At 37.7% G+C, this 25,259-nt stretch overlaps 2 protein-coding genes across 2 annotated transcripts; one reads left to right on the forward strand and one right to left on the reverse strand.

Annotated features, from left to right (window-relative positions):
- Positions 1-266: 266 nt before the first annotated feature.
- LOC110801249 (DEAD-box ATP-dependent RNA helicase 37) lies at positions 267-8,610 on the reverse strand. The gene is made up of 7 exons (XM_022006588.2): positions 8,307-8,610; positions 7,154-7,949; positions 6,944-7,027; positions 5,469-5,711; positions 4,646-4,813; positions 4,384-4,497; positions 267-1,255 (listed from the first exon to the last, which is right to left on the reverse strand). Exons 2-7 carry the CDS (start codon positions 7,904-7,906, stop codon positions 755-757), a joined length of 1,863 nt encoding a protein of 620 aa, XP_021862280.1. The 5' UTR covers positions 7,907-7,949; positions 8,307-8,610; the 3' UTR covers positions 267-754.
- A 14,769-nt stretch (positions 8,611-23,379) lies between these two features.
- On the forward strand, positions 23,380-24,281 carry LOC130470757 (uncharacterized). Its single transcript, XM_056841269.1, has 2 exons — positions 23,380-23,640; positions 23,862-24,281. The coding sequence occupies exons 1-2, from the start codon at positions 23,453-23,455 to the stop codon at positions 24,082-24,084; spliced, it is 411 nt and encodes a 136-aa protein (XP_056697247.1). The 5' UTR covers positions 23,380-23,452; the 3' UTR covers positions 24,085-24,281.
- The last annotated feature ends 978 nt before the right edge of the window (positions 24,282-25,259 follow it).

Genomic DNA, 25,259 nt, shown 5'->3' on the forward strand with positions numbered 1-25,259 from the left:
CTCCCTCCTAATAAAGTGCACTCCTATTTTTCACCTAAATTCGACTAAACATACCCATTCAATTTAACGAAAAAAATTGACTAAAATTTTCATTTACAAATTGAGGTAAACCATCACAACTTTTGTTTTTTTATTTTTGCAAATAAATCATCACATTAATCCATCTTTATTTCCATATATAAAGTCCAGATCTTCAATGTATTTTCCCTCACAGAATAATGCTCATGGGGATTGGTAATTTGCAGAAAAACGACAACCTAAGGTGCTTCTGCAGAAAAACATCAGGCATTTTATTTCCTGCTCGAATTTATACAATAGTGGAGTAGTAATTTTCCATACTGAAAACTAACAAGGAAAAAAAAAAGGTGACGAAGCTGAAGCAAATAGTGGGCAATAGAGAAGCAACGGCAAAAAAGCAGTAGTTTCCTGATATTTTCACCTCCCATATATATCCAACCGAACGAGACAGCCCCAGCAAGAACATTACAAGAAATGGAAGGAAAGCCCTAAGCTTGATGGCATGAACCAGCTATAGCCTAAGATGTTAGTGTATAACAATCCCTAAGTGAATATCACACATCTAACTCTGACAGACTAAAATTTGGGGTTGTAAAAAACCCACTGAAAGCTTGACGCCCCCAAGCCTAATATTTCAATTCCCGGACACAAGAACAAATTACCACAAAATCATGCGTATATACCAGGAGGTGAGAGAGAATTCTGACACTGATACAGCTAAAGTGAAAGTGAAAGGCTAATCCCAGGCACTAGATGCACCAGGATTATAACCACCTCCACCTCCACCTCCACCTGCATAATGACTCCCTCCACTGTTGCTCCCACCATAATAATCAGAGCCTCCACCACCACCTCTGTTGAAGCCACCATCCCTCCTAAAGTCACGACCTCCAAAGCGCCCACCCCCAGATCGCCTGTTTCTTCCTCCGCCATAGGATGCACGTGATGCATAACGTACCAGCCATTCTGGAACTTCCTGGTTCGCTTCTTGCATCAGCTCAGCAAGCGGTCTAGCTAGCGACTGATTATTTTCATTGAAAAAGGCTGTTGCCAGTCCACTTTTCCCGGCTCTCCCTGTTCGCCCTATCCGATGGACGTAATCGTCTATGTCATTTGGGAGATCAAAGTTGATCACATGCGCAACATGAGGTATATCCAGACCTCGAGCTGCCACATCAGTTGCAACCAGGATAGGTGTATTTCCAGTTTTAAATGACCTTAACGCAAGTTCTCTTTCCTGAAAAGAGACAGGTAAACAAACTACTTAACAAAAACATACACAAATTCATAGCACTTGCAAACCCTGAAAGAAACACCCAAAAAACATCTCTAGGGGCAGTTATTTAGGGAAAAATAGCAGGCATAATCTGGTTGCCAAAGCTCATCTCTTAATAATTTTAACATCATTAGTTTCCAAGAATCAAGCAGATAATATTTCCTCAAAGGAAAGGATAGTTTTCTAACCAACATCTTATACCTCTCAACCCAGTGCAAAACATCAAAAAAGAGAAGTGTTCAGTTCATCCACAAGAGATGTGTTTTCACAATTGTAGCAAATCTTCTCAAGTTCAAATTCTGTTTCTCCCTTTCCCTCATACTTCTGTGATCCATTTCAATACTTGTGGGAAGAATATGTTCATAACTTTCACAGTAATTTTATTACAGTAGTTTCACCTAAAATAGATCATTTCAGACTGGTTACTCAACTGAAGAATTTATTGTTGGGCTGCTGTGGATTATAATGAAGCTAGTACTTCGTATAAAGAAAATTGCAACACTTTGGTCACCTTCCACTATACAAGAGGTCTTTATAAATCTTTGCATTAATACTTTTGGATGGATAGTATGTGACTGCTTGATTAGCATTTTGTTCAATTCTCATTCACTTCCACCGTTCCACGGTAGCATCATATACAGAGATATATGACATAAAAAACTCTCATGGGAAATCTTTCTTCCAATCAAGCAAACTTGAATAGAAGAGAGGAAAAAAATGCCCCAGGCTATTACCAATAAAAAAACAACAATGCAATATCCCTGATTCGGCATATTGTTGATGAGAACTTTCTATTTCCAACAAAACATAATTTCTAGAAGAGTCAAATTTAAGGGGGGCGGGATTCTACAACAGGACTTCAAACAAAACAAAAAACAAATGCAGCTCACTTTTCGACCACACCCCTTGGTGGAAAATAATAAACTGGATGTGAATACTAATTTCTAACATTTTCATGTACATTAAAAATATCTAGAGTGACAGCCAAAGCATGTTCATCTAACCCCAAAAAAGACTTCAAACTCAAATTACCTATCTGGTAAGTTTGTACAAGGTAAAAGAATTTGACATAATTATATTGGCACGAATCTCCATAGTGCAATAGGACAGACCGAGTTCACTTATGATTCTGAAATCAAAGACGACAAGGAAAAAGGCAAATGAAAGACCCTGAAACAGAAAACGTGGTTGTGCAAACAAGTTTTGTGTTTAAGAAACAATGTCCTTTAACTTAGTTCAAATTTCAAACCAACACTAGCCGTTTTTTTAGTTGACATCATTTTGGCACAAAAATTAAGGAGGGGTAAAAGAGAAATGTAAAAGACAATAATGTCCCTTACTTACCCACCCCTACCCACTACCTATTCTTTTCACAAACTCGCAACAATCATCCTACAGCCATTGAAGCCCTGGATATTCTGTCACTGTTTCTTTCCCAGAACCCTCAGCCATGAAATTATCCTCAAATTGATTGTGTTTCGATGAAGAATTAATTCTTTTTGGTAATCTATTGTTGTTGATCTGCTGCTACTTGTGAGTTCTTCTATTGTCAATTTCAAGGTAAAATTCGCAAATTTCACCAATTTTGAGTCAATGGGGAGTGAGGGGGTTCTGGACCTTGTGGCGGTGGTGGTAGCAGTAGAAGATGGAGTGGGAAGATGATGATGATGGAGGAGTCAGGGAGTCGGATCTGTTATGGGTAGGGAGGAGAGACAGAGAGTAGGGAAGAGGGAGGAAAGAAAAGAGGGGTAAAGATTAACATTTTAACATATTGCACTTGCCCAAAATAGAAACATGTCAACTAAAAAGAAATTTCCCAAAAAGGAAAGCATGTCAATTAAAAAGAACGGAGGGCTAAAAGATTGCGCCATATTCCTTTATGGGATGTCCCTATATGATTTCCCCATACCTTATTTAGTAACTTCTCTCACTTGCTTTCCCCCTATCTTTCTCCTCAAGGGCCTACTTTACCAACTCACGTGCACATCTATACTATTATTACATCTCCAAGGCAAGGAATGCCACGTTGCCATGTGTCACTGTTATTTGGTAAGTGAAATAACGATGTGCCATGTCTTGAGCGCAAACATATGCATTACTCAATTTTATTATCACAAAAAAAATGTTAGTATCAACGTTTGAACCCATGACCTTTTATTCATAATGTACAGTTATAACCATCTCTACCATGATATAACGTGTGGCTCTAAAGTAATGAAAAAAGACAAAAATCATTCTTATAAATATTAAAACTTTAGTGCCCAATATATATTTGAATAATAACCTATTATAATTTTTTTTTATTTAATCTTTCTTAATTACTCAGATCACAATTAAAAACAAAAAGTTAATTATTACACTACTATAGCTAATCAATTATGTTTTTTCCAAATATATATATTTGTTGTTATTCAATTTATAATAATTGATACTTTAAGAAAAAATTTATGTTTATAAGTGAATTAGAAAAAACAAAGTTTTATACGGAGTACCAATCAAGCAAGATTTTAAAAAATAAAGTATCTGAACTTGGGAACTATTTTCGAAACCCTCATATATTTAGGACATTCTGTAATAGGGCAACAAATTAAATAAAAGAAACACAGAAAGTTTTACAAGGAAAACAATCATTAAGCGGACAATGAACAAATAACAAAATAATCAGGGACATCGCCCGTGTCACTAACTAGTTTTACACCCAAATGTTAATAAAGTGAAGTTTGCTCTATGGGACCATCTTATAGGGAAGGAAGGAGTAAACAGCTTGATTAGAAGGACTCAAATTCTCAAGGACAGTCTTCTCTTGCTGGTTAGAAGGACACAAATTCTAAAGGCCTTCTGGTTCAATATCCTTAAAAGGGGAACAATGGTTCAACAAGAAAATACGGAGTAAAGCATAATACACGAACAACTCTAAGCTACATGTTGTTTTCAAGGCACCCACATCCCACTGAAAGAAGAATATTAATATCTATTAAATACTTCAGCACAACACAATGAACAAACCATACATTATATTACATAAATCGAACCCACTCCAAACTAATATCCATTGCTGAGTGCTGAATATCAAACTATCAACAACTAACCTGTTGTGTTCGATCTCCATGTATACTAGTTGCTGGAAACCCATTCATACCCAACCAGTGCTCCAACGCATCGGCACCTTTCTTGGTCTCCACAAAAACAAGTGTCAATGCTTGCTGCAGTAAGAAAATAGAAACTCACAACTCCAAAACCAACGGACAAAGTAATACCAAATGTAATAAACTGGTAATCATACACTCATAGACTCTTAGTCAAATGAGTCCCCATCTATTCAGACACAATTTTTTAATCCAAAAACTTTACCTTCCCATGTACTCCATTTGCTCTTTGTGCGTGAATAAGGTCCATCAAGTGGCTCCTCTTGTCAGACTCATGCACAAACTCAACCCTTTGAACTATCAAATCAGTGCTCGACCCCACTCTTCCAACAGCCAGGAAAATGTAATTGGCTAGAAAATCAGATGCCAGCCTCTGCGTATTGAAGAAATTTAGCAAGGAATACCATATACGTTAGTAAACAAAAACAGACGTCTGTAGATTGGAGTTAAACAGAAAAGTCGCTGATCTAAGGGAACCTCCAATCATTTTCTAAGTTGGCTCCATAAAAGATCCAAGAAAAAGACATAATACAGCATTGGTAAGACAATATAATTCATCTTTGGGTAGACACACAGACCATTAGACCTTCCTTATACCATTCACTCCCTCGCATGAAGTAATTTGCCATAATAAAGACTGAAAAAAATGAAGGGGGCATGATACAACTTGCCAACTTCACAAGTGTGAACTCTAAAAGAAGTGTAAAATCAATTATCACAAAGTTAATTAAAAAATACGGACTAGAAGAAACCAGAAGTGTACAGGGAGTCGCAAGGACTCGCAAGTCGCAACTCAAATGACACTCTTGTATTTTTAACATAATTTTTTTAAAGCCAAGTACTTTAGCCAATATCTTAAAAGACGACTTTAGAAGGCATGTACGGTTTAAAAGCTACCAGATTAAATGACAAACGGGGGTGCTTCACTGAACTAATAAAATAAAAGTCCAAATTCATAACACCCATATAGCAGGAGTTCTGCTTTGGTGGGGAGGAAGGGGGTGACGGATGATAATAGAGAGCTTCACCTGTATTTCCTTTGGGAAAGTTGCACTGAACAGCATTGTCTGTCTGAGGCCTCGATCTGGCATCTGAGTCTGTTCAACAATCTTTCTAATTTGGGGCTCAAAACCCATATCCAGCATTCTATCGGCCTCATCAAGTGCCAGGTATCTAATATTTTCAAGTGACACTCTAGCCCTCTCTAGCAAGTCTACCAGTCTTCCGGGAGTTGCAACAAGAATATCAACTCCTCTTTCAAGCTCTCGCAACTGTAAATAACCATATATCATCCAATTAAAAAAAGAAGCCTGGTAATACAATTTATGTAAAAGCCTTTTAAGAAAAAAAAAACACATCTATTAAACTCTTGAACAAACGAAGTTAGCCAGCTAACAAAGTAACAAGGGGGAGAATGTACAAACTGAGACAGTTTTACCTACTTCTCTCATCCTGGCCTCCCATCCAACAAAATACAATCTCTAATACTTCCTCCGTTCTATAAATATCGCACCATCTTATTTTTTACATTATTCATGCTATATCTTTGGCCATCTTTTGTGATTCATATATAAGAAAAATTGTAGTCATGTAAGATTTTGTTAGATTCGTATCGACATATATTTTTTAAATATCAATTTTTTACAATTTTTAGTTATACATAATTAGAGATATTAAGAGTCAAACTATGAGTTGGAAAGCATAAAGTCAACCATGGTGCAATGTTTGAACTGAAGAAGTATGCAAATTGTAAACTTTTGGACTAATTTGACAGCGGTTGTGTTTCCCAGTGTTGCATGGAGCACAAAATAGATCCCCCAACCGCTACCTGGATTGCACCCTAGCGCGTTCAACCCCAACTCATTCCACATAGCAAGGCATATTGCAAATTATATTACACTGAACTAAGATCTGGCAACAGCTGCTGCATCATCTTATCTGTTTCCTTTGTTCTAGTAAGCACGTTAAAATTTACAAATCAAATAGAAACTACATCTGCAGTCCACTTCAAGATCTCCAGGGTACAACGTCAGCCAAAAATCACCACACATGGTCCTACAAATTGATCCCCACCCCATATCCAATTCAAGAATGAAGCAGAATATAATCGCACAAATGGAGAAGCTTAAATCCAGTTGCACAACTCAATACCATTTTGCATTTTTCCAGGGGGAGAGGAGAGATTATAATATAAAATAAAACAAGAAATGTGTCTAGCATTGCAACTCATAAATAGCAAGTGAGCCCCATGTCCAACTTCTAGTGTAAGCAATGCAAACAATGTATTCAAAACACCATTCCAAAGCCTCTAGAATTCATATATGGAATATCAAATACAAAATAAGAGAATATGCTAAAAACAAGAAATCAACACAAGTGAAGAAGCGACAAAGTGACAGAATTTCAGGAAAATGACATGATCACAAGGACCTCTGAAGAAAGAAAGAAAGAAAGTAATGGAGGAGATTGGTAAAGAATAATGCAAAGGAAACAAAACAATAACCTGTTGGCTGATTGGAGCTCCTCCATAAGCAACCACCACCCTGACACCAGTTTGGTATGCAAATTTTCGAGCTTCCTCATTTATCTACATCAAGCACCACAAGCAAATCAGCGCGTACTAATGCATTCAGGAAAAAAAATCAACAACACCTGATGAAAAGAGCTTTGGGAATTCAAATAAACAGATAATCAGCCAAAACCAAATTCTCACCTGCACTGACAACTCCCTAGTTGGGGATAGGATAAGGGCAAGTGGAAAGGCAGCTCGAGATCGAGGCTTTGGAGGAGGCTGCGGACTCTTCATTATACCACTAATAATTGGAAAGCAGAAAGCTGCAGTTTTTCCAGAACCAGTCTGAGCGCAAGCCATCAAATCCCGTCCAGCAAGGGAAATTGGGATAGCATAGCGCTGAACTGGTGTAGGTTTCACATATTTGCATCTTCTTATGTTTGCATTCAGCTCATTTCCAAGGTCTATGTCGGCAAAGGTATTTACAGGGGGTGGCACATTGTCCCCGCTAGTCTCCACAGGGATATCATCATAAGCATCAAAGTTGATGCCGGAATTCTCCTGCTCACCAAATGCCTCTTCTGGTTCATCGTCAACATCATTAGCAAAAGGATTTACCTCCCTGTCCCTCCCACGGTCCCAACCCCCACCCCTGTTATTCCATCCAACTCCACCTCCACGACCACCACCATAGCCAACTCCACCGCCTCCGCCACGACCCATATCAGGTCTAGAACCACCAGCCCATCGGGCCGCAGCAGGAGGAGCACCTAGAACAGGCTTATCATTAACCTGAGGTGGTGCAACCTGCGGTGGGCCAGCAGACGAGTCCGCTGATGGAGGCCTGTTACGAAGATGTGGTGGTACATAGGTAGCCTTAGTTGGCCTAGTCGTACCGCTAGCTCCATTCTCATTCTCTGCTGCCGCTACGGAATCAGCCCATGAAGTTCTCATGATACCAAATTTCGTTCAACAAACTCCTCTCCAACAAAAATGCCTATCAACAATTTCAAAAAAAACGAATATAAACTTTTCCAAAAAAAAAAAAAAAAAAAGCGGCTCAGCAAACAACCGATCAGAAAACCCTAGAAAATGGGGGTGACGCAATTAACAAAAAAAATTCAAAAAAAATCAATGACTATATAAAACAAAAGCATAATCAATAACACTTATAAACAAATTCAAAAAAAAAAAATTAATAAAACACATGCAATAGTACAACCTCATCTATGAATCAATCAATGAATTTTCACGAAGAAAATCGAATCAAAAGGAAGAAGAAGAAAATGCAGATGAATCAGAAAACAGTAGAATTAAATCTAAGCTAGGCATAGAAAAGAAAGAGGAGACGAACCTGAAAAAGGGGGGAAAAACGCAGAAACCCTAATATTTGGATGGGTAGGAAAAAGAGAGATCAGATAAAAGCGAAAAAATCTGAAAACGAAGATATAGATAGATCTAAAATGAAGATATTCTCTCTCCAATCTCGTGTTTTTGGTTGTGGTGATTTTCTCTCTCTAAAAATCTCTCTTAAAAAATGGCAAAGCAGTGCGGGTGGGTGTCCTAATTATAAGGTCGACGGCGGAGTCTCTCATTTTTGCCTTGCCTCACCCTCCAAACCCCAGGGTACTTTTGATTTGATGCAGTGTCGTTTTTTTCAGCTCTCCCTTTTTTTTTTCTAACAAATTTTTATACATGTCGTGTAACAGGTCCGTTCGTTATCATTTTTTGTTTTCAGTTTTATGTTTTTTACAAAATTAAAAACTAAAATATGAAACACAAAATGTAGGAGTTAAGCATACAACTAGGGACTCACGTTTTGATTTTTTCACCGTTAAGGACCTCATGAGTTTTTTTTCACCTTTAAGGACCTCATTAACTTTTCCGGTGAGTTAACCACACCCTTAACCCAAGTGGTGGACCCCTAATTTAATAAATCAGTAAATATTACTTTCTCCATTTTTTTATTATTGCACCATTTTCCTTTTTCGGAAGTTGCATATTAATTGCACCATTTCCTTTTTTAGTAAGCTATTTACATGAAATGACATTTTTATCCTTATATGGGTGGTGTGGACCAAACCCCACTTGTTCTTTACATAAAAATTTATACTTAATCACATGGGTATTTTTGTCAATCTCTCACATTTTACCTCTTTTCTTAATTCTTGTGTCCAAGGTAGATGGTGCAATAATAAAAAAATGGAGGAAGTACTAAATTTAACAATTTCTTAAATTTGTTTAACACTAAAACAATTCTCATTTCTCCAAAAAAAAGAATGTTTCTCATTCAACATAACATTGTAGCAAATAGTAACATTACACAGTTCCACAAGATAAAAAACCCAGCAAAAGGAAGAAACTCCATTGTTGCCTACTGCAATGCATCCTCACCATATTGTACTTCATTCTAACAAAAAACAATACAACCTTTCTTTTACTAAAAAACCTTAAACAATACAACCTTACTTTTACTAACTAAATAAGGTCGCACCAACTCCGTATCAACTCCGCATGAACTCCCTATGCGAACCAAAAAAATTAATCCTTGCAAAACAAAATTAACACTGATCACTTGTTAATATATGATCGTTACAGTATAGAGTATCAAGAACATTTTGTCACCACTTATGAAATTATACTCCCTGACGTTGGAAAAAGCTATAGGCAAATGCAAAAGTTAACCACTTTCTATCCCTATATGCACTTAGATACTAATAAATGTCATTAATCTTGATGAAGCAAGCAAGCAACACGATTAACTTTCATCTGAAAATTAAGATGGATCAATTCTCTTTTACTATGCTCCAAAATTGAACTATTAACATGATAGAATGGACAATCTATTTTGAAAATAAAAGAATAGAAGAAATAACTAAGTTCCTTCAAAAAGAAGAAATAACTAAGAATTACACTAAACAAAAACAATATATCAAAGAAACTAATCATATACTCCTACTCCAATTCCAATCAGGCAAGATATAAATCTACCCATACTACTCCGTCGAATATTAGCAAGTACCCACCCCTGTTTTACAATTGATGAGTTCGTCTTAATAAAATAAAAAAGAAATCCTAATTAACCAAAGAAAAATTCAATATGATTTCAATAAATAGTTATACAACACAAACAAGATGATAATTTATGCACTTTAATAACTAATTAGCTACCAAGCCATAGGAAGCAAATGGGTTTTCAAACTGAAAAAGGACAAGGATGGGAAACTTGAAGTTTTCAAAGCTAGATTGGTTGAAAAAGGTTACAGGCAAGTCCATGGTGTGGATTACGATGAAACCTTTTCACCAGTTGCAATACTAAAGTCTATTCGGATAATGTTAGCAATCGCTGCATATTACGATTATGAAATATGGCAGATGGATGTCAAAACCGCATTCTTGAACGACGTTTTAACAGAAACTGTGTTTATGACACAGCCTGAGGGTTTTGAGGATCCAAAGAATGCTAAAAAGGTATGCAAGCTTAAGAAATCTATCTACGGATTGAAGCAAGCATCAAGGAGCATCAAGAAGTCAGCGACTTTGGTTTCTTCAAGAACGCAGACGAATCTTGTGTATACAAGAAGGTCAGTGGGAGAAAAATTGCTTTTCTAGTATTATATGTCGACGACATATTACTTATCGGAAATGACATTCCTATGTTGAACTCTGTCAAGATTTGGCTTGGGAATTGTTTTTCGATGAAGAATCTAGGAGAAACACAATACATACTGGGCATCAAGATTTACAGAGATAGATCTAAGAAGATGATTGGACTCAGTCAAAGCACTTATATCAATAAGGTGCTTGAAAGGTTCAATATGGCAGACCCCAAGCGAGACTACCTACCCATGTCTCATGGAATGACTCTAAGCAAGACTCAGTGCCCAAAAACACTAGATGAGCGTAGACGAATGAGTGGGATTCCATATGCATCATTGATTGGTTCAATAATGTATGCTAAATATGTACACGCCCGGATGTTGCGTACGCACTCAGTGCTACGAGCAGATACCAGTCAGACCCAGGAGAGGCACATTGGACTGCTGCCAAGAATATTCTAAAGTACCTGAAAAGGCACAAAGATGATTTCCTGGTCTATGGTGGAGATGATGAATTAATTGTTAAAGGCTATACGAACGCAAGTTTCCAAACCGACAAAGATGATTTCAGATCACAGTCTGGGTTTGTCTTCTGCCTCAACGGAGGTGCAGTAAGCTGGAAAAGTGCTAAGCAAAGCACCATTGTGGATTTTACAACTGAAGCGGAGTACATTGCTGCACATGAAGCAGCAAAGGAAGCTATACGGCTAAAGAAGTTCATAGGTGAACTTGGTGTAGTCCCCTCCATTAAAGGACCAATAGCTCTGTATTGTGATGATAATGGAGCTATTGCACAGGCAAAGGAGCCTAGACACCACCAGAGAGTCAAGCATGTACTTCGTAGATTTCACCTTCTACGAGAGTTCGTTGAAAGAAAAGAAGTCGAGATAAGAAAGATTGGAACTGATGACAACATCTCAGATCCATTAACTAAACCTCTGCCGCAGGCGAAGCACAACTCGCACACTGCAGCTATGGGAATCAAGCATGTTGGAGAATGGCTTTGATATCCTTATTTAATGTTTTAAAGTTTTAGAGTTTAATACTTTGTAAAACATTATTGGTTAATCATTCACATTAATGAATAGAATTCATTTTTCCATTTAATTTGTGGTTTATTAAATGATGAGTCCCTTCAATTTGACGATATATTCAAGATAGACTGTCAGGACCAGTCATGTGAATAAGAAATGTCTATCAAGTGAACTTGAATGTCAAAGGTTGAAAATGGTCCCTGGTCGGAGTTTTCTATAAAGATGGACGCATAGAAAACGTTAGACGACTAGAATGCAAGTTGACTGATAGTTCTGTTTCTTGAACTATGTGGACATGGCAATGTCGCAATCATTTGCATAGATACTTACTTTGAGAAGACTAGTATCGGAAAGACCTATGAAACTTTACTGTAAGAGATGAAAATCTGTCATAAGTAAATTTCATTAAAATTATTAGACACTAATCCTCAATACCTGAGTGATTTGAGATTACTTGTTTGAGAACTGCTTACTTTAACGTTATCAACCGTCGCGCCGTAAAAGTAGGCTATAAAGGCAACGCTCGGGTAATCACCTATCAAACAAAGTCTAATCTCAAGATTGCAAGATTGGGATTGTCCTCCCATAAATCGGGATGAGATGCTAAAAGTTGTACAAGGCCACTCGGAGAGCTAGAAACTGTAAAATGCATGGCCGTGCTCAGATGAATCATAGGCTATGACTATCTGTTTATTTGATCAGTTGAACTCTGAAACCGAGAAACACCTCTGGACATAATAAGGATGACAACTCTTACCTTATGTTCAAGAGCAAGCATCGAGTGACAAAGGAATTAGGAAATGCACACTTGTCCCTAAGGACAAGTGGGAGACTGAAGCAAATAATGCCCTTGGTCCAAGTATGCATTTAATGGTAAGTCTAATAAATGTGGTTCAGTATTAATTATACAAGTTAATAATTCAGTGAGATCAAGTGAACTGTATGCCTAGGTAGAGGCCGCTTTAGTTCAAGTGGATTAATGACATTAATCAACAACTTACTCTTGACTGAACCCGTAGGGTCACACAAATAGTACGCAAACGGATCAAGTATTTAATGACATTAAATACTCCATCTATGGATATTCGGAATCGACAGATCTTGGTTTTAGTGGGAGCTGAGATCGTCAAAGGCAAATAATGAATACTCCGGAAACGATGATATTGCCGGAAACGGAAATATGGATCGTATCGGAAATATAAATATTATCCAAGTCGTAGATGTTGCCGGAAACGGAAACATGGTACGTATCAGAAAATATTATCGGAAATGGTAATATTGCCGAAATCGGAAATATTGCCGGAAACGGAAATATTTTCAGAATCCGGAAATATTATCGGAATCGGAAAATAATTCCGGAAACGGAAATATTAAATATTTGTTCGAAACGGAAATTAATTCCGGAATCGGAAATGTTAAATATCGGGAATGAATTCCGAAATCGGGAAATTAATCGAAAGCGCGTCGTACGAATTAGCATCGGACGAGCTTGCTAGACGAAGGCCCAACACAAAGCCAGGCCCACGTCCAGCAAGCCTAGCGCGCGTCACAGCAGCCCAAGGCAACGCCAGGCCCAGCGCAAGGCCAGGCCCAGCGCGCCAAGGCTTTTAGCACAATGGCAGCGAGCACGCGTGGGCTTCGTAGCCTGCTGCGGGCTTTGCGTGTGCGCGGGCGTGGCCTGCTCGCATGCGGGTCATGCTCGTGTGTGTTTGTGCTTGCGTACGAAACCTTAATCATGTAGGATTCGTTTAAGATTAAATTCCTAAATCTACTAGATAATTAATTAATAGAATTTAAATTAAATTCAGATTAGTTAATTCGTTTCCTAGTAGGATTCTAATACCCGATTCCATACCCTATAAATACGTGATAATAGTTCACAATTTATAACGATTTTTCTAAGTATTCATAAGAGTTTTAGGCATAAAATTCAGTCATTATTTGTTGCATAAAAACCGAAAATACATAGTACCTTTGGGGCAATTCTAGTTAAATAAACCTAAGGCGGATCCGGACGTGCTGTGGACTTTCTACGGAGGGACGACACTTGGAGTCCTAAAGACTTGTTCTTGTTCGGTTCCGGTGCAGCAAGGGAGGGCACGCTACAAAGAGTATGCATCCTAAATTATGCTAATTGTTATGTGGCAATTAATTTGGAATCCTGGCTTTATGGTTTTTCCGCATGATTTATATTCATTTATATGTATCATAACCTAACACCAACGAGCGCAACAGCTCCCTAGCGCGAGAGAAAGGCCCGTAGGCTTGCGCCTGGGCGCGCGCGGGACAGCAACAGTGGCAACAATCAGCGAGGCCCATGGCTGCGTTGTTGCGCGCGCTGCTCGTGGGCTTTGTGCGAGAGCTGGTCGGTTAAGGCCTTGTGTTATAACCCTTGGTTATAACACCTCACCCATTATTATGTTTTTCCACAATTCTAATTACGTACATCAGTTTAACCTAAATCAAAAGAGAAACCCTAATCTCTTTTGAGACTCCGTTCAAACTGTTCTTGCCTAAAAGTTAAAATATCTTGAGTGACGTCTAAGCTACGAATCTCAAGACGGATCTGAACGTGTCGGTGAACCAAGTAGAGGAACGACATTTGGAGTTCTTGTTCGTGTTCGTGATTCATTGAACTAGGGAAAACACGCTACAAACGTAAGTCTGCTTGATCTGTACTTTATACATGGTTCATGGCTTTGGGGATTATTCCGCTGCGTTAATATGTTTTTAACTGTATTCCCCTACAGTGGTATCATGAGCAACATGTATTTTAAGTACTTTTTGGCATGTTATTATGTTTTTGATGTTGTCGAATTTTTTATGAATTTTTCGTGAATTTTTCGAATGTTTCTGGATCATCGGGTTGATCGCAGAAAGCAATTCTGAACTCGTTAAATGTTGGAAATTCGATTTTTCTGACCCTAACCTGATTGAAAACGGCGTTTTAATATCAACTCTTAAGAACAGAACCACAAAAACAGGCCCCGAAGTTCGAGTATTTGGGCGTTTTTGTTAATTAATGAATTAAATTAACAATTTTGGAAAGTTTTTCAATTAATTACTCGACCTAAACTACTCGGAATTAATTGAAAATTTTCCATACTGTTCTTGGGCATGTTTTAAAATTATGGTAAAATTTTCGGCCATAAATGTTAAGTATAAACCCTAATTTTATTTTTCCCTAAATTGATGATTTTTAGATCGTAAATTGTTTTTAATAATTATTTAGATATGTAAATTTGTTTATTTGGGAAGGGGAATGTAATTTCATGTTAAATGGCAGCTTTAAGAATTTATGGATTAAAATTTGATTAGATTCGTTAATTTTAATCGATCACCTAAACCAAATTTGATAAAAATATGAAATTTAAATGTTTAGAACGATTTAAAGTTTTGGATTGGATTATAAAACATATTCAAATTTTTGTTGATATTGATCGTTCGTTAAATTTGAATTTTTGTTAGCCAAGATTTATAAATTTCTCAAAATTGGATTGTTGGAAAATTAATTAAATCACCGACTTTGTTATTTTTCGAAAAATAAAACGATTAATTTTGTTAATTTTATAAAAAATAACATCATGAAAATAATGTTCCGTGAAATTAATTTGTTTTTTGGTTAATTGGCTCGTATGGCACGAGCCAAAGGCGCAGAACAAGGGTGTGCAATGTGTGTGGCTAGGCGTAGCCCATGCGCGCTGCACTCCGCAGCAACGCGAGGCCCCCAACAAGCGAGCTGGGAGAGCCAGCGCACGCTGGCCACAGCAGCGAGCAAGGCAGCAACAATGCCTTGGCGTATCGACTTAGCTGGCCTTGGCTAGCGAGCAGCAGCGATGGCCTTGGCTTGCGAGCAGCGACGAGCAAACAACAGCAGCATCTTACGCTGCGGGCTGTGCGCTGTGCTATGCGGGGAAGGGGCGCTGCTCCTTGGCCTCGTGTGGCACGCAATACACAAGGCGGCATTGGGCTGGGAGCAAGCCTAGCCCATGTTGCGCAAATTTGCTATTTTTGCTTCGTTTGGGCTTTGAATTTAATTTTGCATGAAATGGCTAACGGTGAACCTTTTATTTATTTTATTTTATTTAACTTGGGTCGGGCCCTGAGTTTAAATATTTAAATATTAAAAATTAAATTGTCCAAATTAAAATGTTGGTTTAAGTGGGAGCCATTTAACGAAATTAAATGAAATAATTAATTTTAATTATTTGCGTAGGGCACCATTATTTTAATTAAATTAAATTTTGATTAGAATAATCCTAAGGATGAATAATTAGGAATTGATTAATATTTTAGGACGCGTTTTATGTGAACATGATTTTTAAATAAATCATGTAAATACTTGCGTATTTATTTGGGCCATTCGTTTTAGGACACGAATGGATGAATGCATAGAAAATATTTTATGTATTGCAGGTATTCAAGGTGACTAGTATGGCCAATTTAGGATAGTTAAATACGGTCTGCATACCATGTTATCTTTGAATGTAAAGTTTTAAATATGGTCTGCGTACCCCTGAAATTTTGATGTAATTATTTAATTATTTCAAGTATTTCTAGGAAATTTAGAACTTTAAGTTAGCTTTTGAATGAAGTTCAAGACGATGCCAAGCTAACTAGGTGAAGAAGATTGGATGCTTCAAGACAAAGTTTTGGGCCATACTAGTTCACCAAAATTAAATTCATGTACTATATATTGTGAATGAATGTATATTATGCATGAATGTTGTTCGTATGTCCGATTAGATTTAGTTCACTAAATAATCAAACCGAGATAGAAACAACTAGGTCCAAGGTAATATTGAGTTTATAATTTCCTTCCAAATCAAGCACTTACAAAAATCTAAGGATCTAAGGTAGTAGGTTTACGCCAAAGCGAGGTGCTATTTTAGTTGACTTAGATGGTAAGGTATCTCAAAGGAACACGTTGATTGTGGTTTTAACTCAAACAACAATGGCATATGTTGTGGAAAAGGAATAAATTATGGAATTAATTTATTAACCAAGAGTAATTTGGAGATTACTAGCCATAGGTTTTGCTTACCTAGAATCTTAAAAGACTTAAGACATGCCAAAGCTGCTTAAGAATTTAGGACTTTTAGGGTCTTGGAATCATTTCATTCATTTTGGACCATGTTTTATTTTTGCATGAATGAAATGTTTAATAGCTTTAATGATTGCATGATCGCATTTTTTTCAAAGTTATTAAATATTATGAATGGTTACTTATTGCGAATTCTTTTCAAATGTAGAATGTCTAAAACAACACTCAAAGTAACAGAAATTCTAGATGTAAAATTGAACCTATCAAACTTTCTTGATTGGAAGAGGAAGCTTCGGCAAGTCCTTAGGTGGAACAACATTGAATATGTTGTTGACAATCCCATCCCCAGCTATTACTCAAAGGATATGACTCCAGAAAAGCACTGTGTGGGCGAACCACATGTCGCTAGTGATGGATCTTATTCTTGGCTCAATCCCCAAGGATTGGAGTGCAAGGTTCATTGCATATGAGCCATGGGCACTTCTAAGATATCTTATGGATATATGCCGTGGTAGATTCCAACATGGTGGTCAACATGTCGACCAAAATGTCTTTGAATTGGTACATTCATTTGGGGATCTAAAGCTTAATGCGCTTAATGCTCCACTGGGTTGTTGCTTTGACGTCGAAAGATAAAAAGCAAGGGAAAGGGTCATTGATCTTAAAATGACAGATGGAACACCAACTAAGGCTCATATAAAGAAAATGGTTGAGCTTCTCAACCGCCTTGAGCTTCTTGGTGAGCCATTCCCAGATTCTGCAACTGCGGGAATACTTTTGAATTCTCTTCACCCTGGTTATAAGAAATTCAAACTACTCTATTTCTCTAAGAAAAGGGAAAACACTGTTAGTGAGCTAGTCTATTTGCTTAATCAATGTGAATTGGACTTTGTAAATGATAAGCAAGCGTCACTAAAAGTAAAGAGTAAGAAAATCAAGAAAAGGGTTCCAGGGAAGATCCAGAGCAAGGGTGCATCTCCATCTACTTCAGGAGGTCAAGTGAGGCCCTCCAAGAGGAAAATGAAGAAGGATCGTTCTCCATCTACATCACAATGCTTCAATTGCAATGAAATTGGTCATTACAAAAGAGATTGCCCCAAATTAAAGAAAGGAAAGAAGGACGAAAACGTTGCTTCTGCTTCAGGTATGTATGTTATACATTGTAATCTTGCAAATTCTACTTCTTGGGTATTAGATACTCGTTGTGGCTCACACTTATGTTCTAATTCGCAGGGACTAAGGAGAAGTAGAAAGCTTGATAAAGGCGAGATGGATCTACGCGTGGGAAATGGAGCACAGATTGCTGCATTAGCCGTAGGATCTTATTTTATATCTTTGCCTAGTGGTTTTGTTTTGGAACTAGAAAACTGTTACTATATCCCTAGTGTCACCAGAAACATTATTTTCCTTTCAAGTTTGGATTCTAAAGGTTCTAGTTTTCAATTTAAAGACAATAGTTGTTCTTTTTTTTTTAATGGAATGTTTTATGGTTCAGCACAACAAGAAAATGGTCTATATGTGCTAGATACAAGCAAACAAATTTATAACATAAATACCGAAAAGGCTAAAACTGGTGATTCCGATCTCACATATCTGTGGCATTATCGATTAGGCCATATAAACACAAAACGCATGGAAAGACTTCAAAGGAAGGGGATTCTAGAATCATTCGACTTAGAGAAGATTGATCAATGCGAACCTTGTTTACTTGGCAAAATGACAAAGCGACCTTTCTCAAAGGTGGAAGAAAGAGAAAGCGAACTACTAGGGCTAACATATACAGACGTATGTGGGCCTATGAGTACAAAAGCTAGAGGTGATTTCAGCTATTTCATAACGTTTACGGCCGATTTCAATAGATATGGCAATATTTACTTAATGAAACACAAGTCTGGATCGTTTGAGAAATTCAGAGAATTTCAAAACGAAGTAGAGAATCAACATGGCAAGAAAATCAAAGCTCTAAGATTAGATCGAGGAGGTGAGTATCTTAGCCACGAGTTTGACGACCATCTAAAAGAATGCGGTTAATTTCTTTCTGAATTGACTGCTCCGGGGACACCTCAATGGAATGGAGTGTCGGAATGGAGAAACAGGACCTTACTCGATATGGTCAGGTCAATGATGGGTCAAGCCGAACTTCCTCTATAATTTGGGGACATGCGTTGCAAACAACAATACTCACACTTTATCGTGCTCCGTCAAAAGCTGTTGAAAACACTCCATACAAATTATGGACTGGGAAACTTCCAAAGTTGTCTTTTCTAAAGATTTCGGGTTGCGAAGCATATGTCAAGCGATTAATTTCGGACAAGCTCGAACCAAAATCTGATAAATGTTTCTTCGTTGGTTATCCAAAAGAAACTAAGGGGTATTGGTTCTGCAACAAGTCAGAGAACAAGGTATTCGTTGCTCGTGACGGTGTCTTTTTGGAAAGAAATCACATTTCCAAAATGACAAGTGGGAGAATAATAGACCTCGAAGAGATTCGAGACGAAAAACGAACCAAGAACTCTTTAGAAGCAGTTCAAGGTGAAGAACCTCCAAGGCCTTCAGAAGAGCCAGTGGAAGTAGTTCCTTAAGACGTTGTTTCCCCTCGTAGGTCACATAGAACTAAGGCTCAACCGGATAAATGGACATGTGTCCTCTTGACTGAAAACTTAGAAGTTCTCATATTAGATAGTGATGAACCTATGTCCTACAAGAAAGCTATGACGAGCCCAAGATCCTTAAAATGGTTAGAGGCCATGAAATCTGAAATAGACTCCATGTCTGAAAATCAAGTCTGGGATTTGGTTGATTTGCCGGATGGGTTTACACCTATCGGATGCAAATGGGTCTTCAAATTGAAGAAAGACAAGGATGGAATTGTATACATATACAAGGCTAGATTGGTAGCAAAAGGTTACAGACAAGTTCACGGCGTTGACTACGATGAAACCTTTTCTCCAGTCGCTATGCTTAAATCTATTCGAAAAATCCTTGCGATTGCCGTGTTTCATGACTATGAAATATGGCAAATGGATGTCAAAACTTCCTTCTTGAATGGTGTTCTTGAAGAGACTGTGTTTATGACACAACCATAGGGTTTTGTCGACCAAAAGAATCAAGGAAAGGTATGCAAGCTTAAGAAATCCATATATGGATTAAAGCAGGCATCAAGGAGCTGGAATATACGATTTGATGAAGTAGTAAATGAATTTGGCTTCATCAAGAATCAGGAGAATCTTGTGTATACAAGAAATTCAGTGGGAGTAAAGTTGCATTCCTAGTCTTGTATGTAGACGATATACTTCTTATTGGAAACGACATTCCTATGCTGGAGTTTGTAAAGACTTGGCTTGGAAAGTGTTTCTCAATGAAAGACTTAGGAGAGGCACAATACATATTGGGCATCAAGATTTATAGGGATAGATCTAACAGGATGATTGGACTAAGCTAGAGCACTTACATTGACAAAGTGCTAGCTAGGTTCAATATGATGAGAGCCAAGAGAGGCCATCTACCCATGTCACATGGAATATATCTAAGCAAGACTCAGTGTCCCAAGACATCTGATGAGCGTAGAAGGATGAGTGAAATTCCATACGCTTCGGCTATTGGATCCATCATGTATGCTATGATTTGTACAAGGCCTGTTGTTTCGTTCGCACTCAGTGCAACGAGCAGGTACCAGTCAGACCCAGGAGAGGCGTATTGGACTGCTGCCAAGAATATCATAAAGTACCTGAAAAGGACAAAGGATCAGTTTCTGGTCTATGGTGGTACAGATGAGTTGATTGTTATAGGCTATACGAACGCAAGCTTTCAAACTGACAAAGATGATTTCAGATCACAGTTTGGTTTTGTGTTCTGCCTCAATGGCGGAGCCGTAAGCTGGAAAAGTGCTAAGCAAAGCACTATTGCGGATTCTACAACTGAAGCCGAGTACATTGCTGCCTCAGAAGTAGCAAAGGAAGCTGTTTGAATTCGGAAGTTCATCGAAGAACTTGGGGTTGTCCCCTCCATTAAAGGACCAATGGCTTTGTATTGCAACAATAGTGGAGCCATTGCCCAGGCAAAGGAGCCCAGGAGCCACCAGAAGTCCAAGCACGTACTGCGGAGATTTCACATACTTCGAGAAATCGTTAAAAGGAAAGAAATCGAGATTTGCAAGGTTGGAACTGACGAAAACGGCGCGGATCCATTGACTAAACCATTGCCATAAGTGAAGCACAACGCACATGTAGCAACCATGGGAATCAAGCATGTTGGAGAATGGCTTTGATTTTCTAAGTTTTGTTTTAGAACATCTATTAGATATGTGTTTAAAACAATTGGTTTAACCATTTCATATTTATGAAATTCTTTATTTTATTTTCATTTAATTTTGGTTTAGTATTAAATGAAAAGTCCAAGTGATTCAAAACATTCAAATGGGATGTCAAGATGGATTCTTCGACAAAGAAACACCCATAAGTGAACTTGAATATTATAGTCACAAAGGATCCCTAATCTAGGTTATTGAAAGGTGGACGACCAATGACTAATGAAGATTAAATTGCAAGTAGATTTATAGTTCGGTTTCTTGAACTAGATTGTCTGGATGTCAAAATCTTTTGCATAGATACTTATTGGATCTTGTATCGAATTGACCATGAGAACACTTTAAGAGATTAAAGTCATGTCATAAGCAGTTCTCATTAATGGTGATTAGAACCATTCCTCAAAACATGAGTAATTATGATTGCTCGTTTGAATATTAGTTCGCTTTGATGCTCGCTAAACGTAGCACCGTAAAAGGAGACTATAAAAGCAATTATTGGGAGTACTATGAATCAAAGTGAGTGTTCATAGATTGCAAGACTGGATTGTCCTCCTATCTTTGATAGGGTATGGTGTTGTTGTGTAACAAGGCCCCTCAGAGAGTTAGATACTGTGAAAATGCATGGCCGTGCTCAGAATGGTTAAGGCTTAACCTTCTGTAAAAGTTTAACAGTTGAACTCAGTAATCCGAGAAACACTTCTGGACCAAATAAGGAGGGCTTGGATCTTACCTTATGTTCAGCAAGTAACACTAAGCGACAAAGGAATGTGAATGCATACTTGTCTGAATGACAAGTGGGAGACTGAAGGAAATATGTCCTTCACCCAAGGTGAATTAGTCTAATACCAAGGTTCAGATTAATTACGAACAATTAATTCAATGACATCAAGTGATTGGAACAACTAGCTGGAGCAATGCTTCCGATCAGTGAGTTCTAATCTATATTAGGCTCACAACTTACTCTTGACTGAACCTATAAGGTCACACCATTGGCATGTAATAGATCATCAGGTTAAATGAATCGAAAATTAATTTAATAGCTTTTCGGGAATTAGTTCGGAAAAACATAAGTATACGATAAGACGTTGGATCAGAATCGTATATCGTATCGCGAATATTCGTGAGCTAGGCGAAACGAATAATAGTATCGTATGACGGTGATTCGTCAAGTACTATACGATAAACATTAGCCGTGAGGCATTGGACTCGGATACGAGCAAGGCAAGGCTGCCGGCCCGTCGAGCCAAGCGCGTAAGGCCCATCGAGCACAGCAGCTCGCCAGCGCGAGAGCAAGGCCTGTAGGCTTGCGGCTGGGCGCGCGCGGGATAATTGCTGTGGTAGCAAGCAGCAGCGAGGCCCAAGGCCCATGGCTGCGTTGCTGCGCGCGCTGCTCGTGGGCTTTGTGCGAGAGCTGGCCGGTTGAGGCCTTGTGCCTTAGACGGTCATGTTATAACCCTTAGGGTTATAACACCTCACCCATTATTATGTTTTTCCACAATTCTAATTACGTACATCAGTTTAACCTAAATAAAAAGAGCAAACCCTAATCTCATTTGAGCCTCCGTTCAAACTGTTCTTCCCTAAAAGCTAAAATATATTGAGTGACGTCTAAGCAACGAATCTCAAGACGGATCTGAACGTGTCGGTGAACCAAGTAGAGGAACGACATTTGGAGTTCGTGTTCGTGATTCGTTGAACTAGGGAAAACACGCTACAAACGTAAGTCTGCTTGATCTGTACTTTATACATGGTTCTTGGCTTTGGGGATTATTCCGCTGCGTTAATATGTTTTTAACTGTATACCCCTACACATTTTTGGGTTCACGAGGTGCCCGCTTGGTAGTATATCTTGCTCGACAGGGGATATAGACTTGGATACAATTGGAGGATAAAATATTGAAGTTTCACATTATACAACATGAAGATAAACTAATTTGTTGTTCACCTCTTTAAAGTTAGTGTTATTATTTACGCTTGATCTATTTCTACTAGAATTGTGGGATGTGATTTAGGATCTTTATCTGCTGACTGACCTCAAGTTCATTTCGAGAGTGCCTTACATGATGTCTATGAGGTAATTTTGTATTGCCATTTTGTTGCTATAAGTCATAGACTGTATGGAAGTTGCTCAGGTGTCTTGGGGTTGGGAAAGAGAGCAAGCACAAAGAATCTTGGGGAACACTGCCTTTGTTTAATTTATCACATGTGGTAAGAGTCTTGTGTCTGAATATGTAATTGAATGGATTATTAATTGATGTTACATTGAGTAGCACAAAAGGCAAGCTGAAAAAAATAACGAAATAGGATTTTAAAAGGTGTTATAGTCTAAAATAGTAAATGAAGTATCTATTATTTATCTCAATGAACCTTAAGGGTATTATCCAAAGAAAACACCAACTATATTTAAACCACGATACCAAGTACACCTATCAACAAAAGAATTATCCAATTTATGATCTACATTAGAACAAATCAAATTACTAAGCATGGTTTCAATTTCAAATTATTACCAATTCAATGAATAATTATCAAATTACCTTTGTTTTTGTTTTCATATTACTTTCTCCTATTAATATATCAACATCGTTTGGCCTCTCTAGAGAAAATGGTGGAAATCCTATTGTAGACTTTCTTTATAGTTCATGGGATAGGGTTAAATTCTTTTTGCAAGAGGCGCAGAGCAATTTTTTACCACCCAATTCGGAGTAAGGATTTTTTTTAATGTTTACTATCTTAATAATTGATTATAGTAGAATGCAGATTTTTCCCCCAATAAATAACAAATCTTCATAATATAGTTATAATACATTCGGTATTCCTCACAAATTGGTCGAATTTACTTCATAAATTTTCCGTATTTTTTTTAAGTAAATGACTTCTTTGATAGACTTACGGATTGCATATTTACGTTTATGTTTTGGATTAGTTTTAGGTTACAAGAGAAAGTCAGGGACACTGATTTTGAAACCGGTGGTTCACGCAAAAGAATAAAAATGGCAGCAAAGAAGAGCTTCGAAGAAGGGGAAGAAATGATGGAAAAAATGGCTGAATCTGTTGCCACGATAATGGACCATGCAGTATATAAGGCAAAGGATAAGGTGGAACATAAACTGTATCATGGACATGGGAACAATGCCGATGAACTCTAAATTAATACATTTGTGTCAGCCTATACATATAGTTACACACTTTTAAAAACTAGTTGTTGGACGGCGCGCCCCAAATTAGTAAAATATATTTTGTGAAATTATGATTGATGTAATTAGTGAAATTATAATTAGCGCACACAGTCCCCCCAAGATATAAAAATCGCCGATCAAAATAATGTCCAAATCACGAGCCTAATCTCTTGATGTAAATATTTGTTAGATGTATATAATAGAGGATAGGAAATGTATGTAGTTACATAATCCAAAGCTATAAAAAAGGTAACCGGCCAAAAATAATGCAAATCACAAGCGTATTACTTGATGTGAATACTTGCAAACACAGATTAAATAGACGATAATTAAATATTTAGGCACTTGCAAAATATAGGTTCCATAGTATTTCCTAATACATAGGTAATCGAAAAGATGCAATAGGTATTTGCTGGGAACATGAAATCCAAGTCTTCCATGTCCCTCTAAAATAACCCCACCACATATATAATGTAGTTCAAAATACTAAGAAATGCAACATAGGTTGCTAGCAAAATTAAGGTGTAATGCATATCATATCGTCGGCATACATAATTTTGGTAGTACTTAGCTTTCACACATACTAATTTGTCACACTAATTATAGGTTTCAAACAACAAAAGGGAGGTTGATAATAGCTTTCACACATAAACAAAGTTTGTTGGAATTGATCACTACTCGATCTCAACCTCCAAAGTCTCCTTGGTGTTGTCCTCCAAAGCCTCACCAACATTCTCTTCCAAAGCCTCCTCGACGTTTGCCTCCAAAGCCACCTGCTTGAGACACCACTGCAACGCATTGCATTTGGAGAGAGGCAGAGAGCCATTGTTCGGCCAACTTCTACCAAGACAGGTTTGGTATGGATCATCTCATTTGCTGGCTTGATTGCCTTTTCATCATGCCGTAAAGGATACAAATATAAATGAGTTGTAGGTACGAACCAAGAGTAGACCAAAGGCAGGTTGCAAAGCCGAGATAGGTCGGATGCTACTGGCATTGCAAGAAATTTACCAATGAGCAAAGAGACCATAAATGTTGACTTCATGAATACATTTCAACACTACAAAAGAAATAAACATATCCCAGTATCAATATTCAAGCGATTGCATTTTCCACGACAACTAACAACCCATTAAATATTCATC

This window comes from Spinacia oleracea, chromosome 3 (genome assembly GCF_020520425.1).
Source record: "Spinacia oleracea cultivar Varoflay chromosome 3, BTI_SOV_V1, whole genome shotgun sequence".
Classification (NCBI taxonomy): domain Eukaryota; kingdom Viridiplantae; phylum Streptophyta; class Magnoliopsida; order Caryophyllales; family Amaranthaceae; genus Spinacia; species Spinacia oleracea.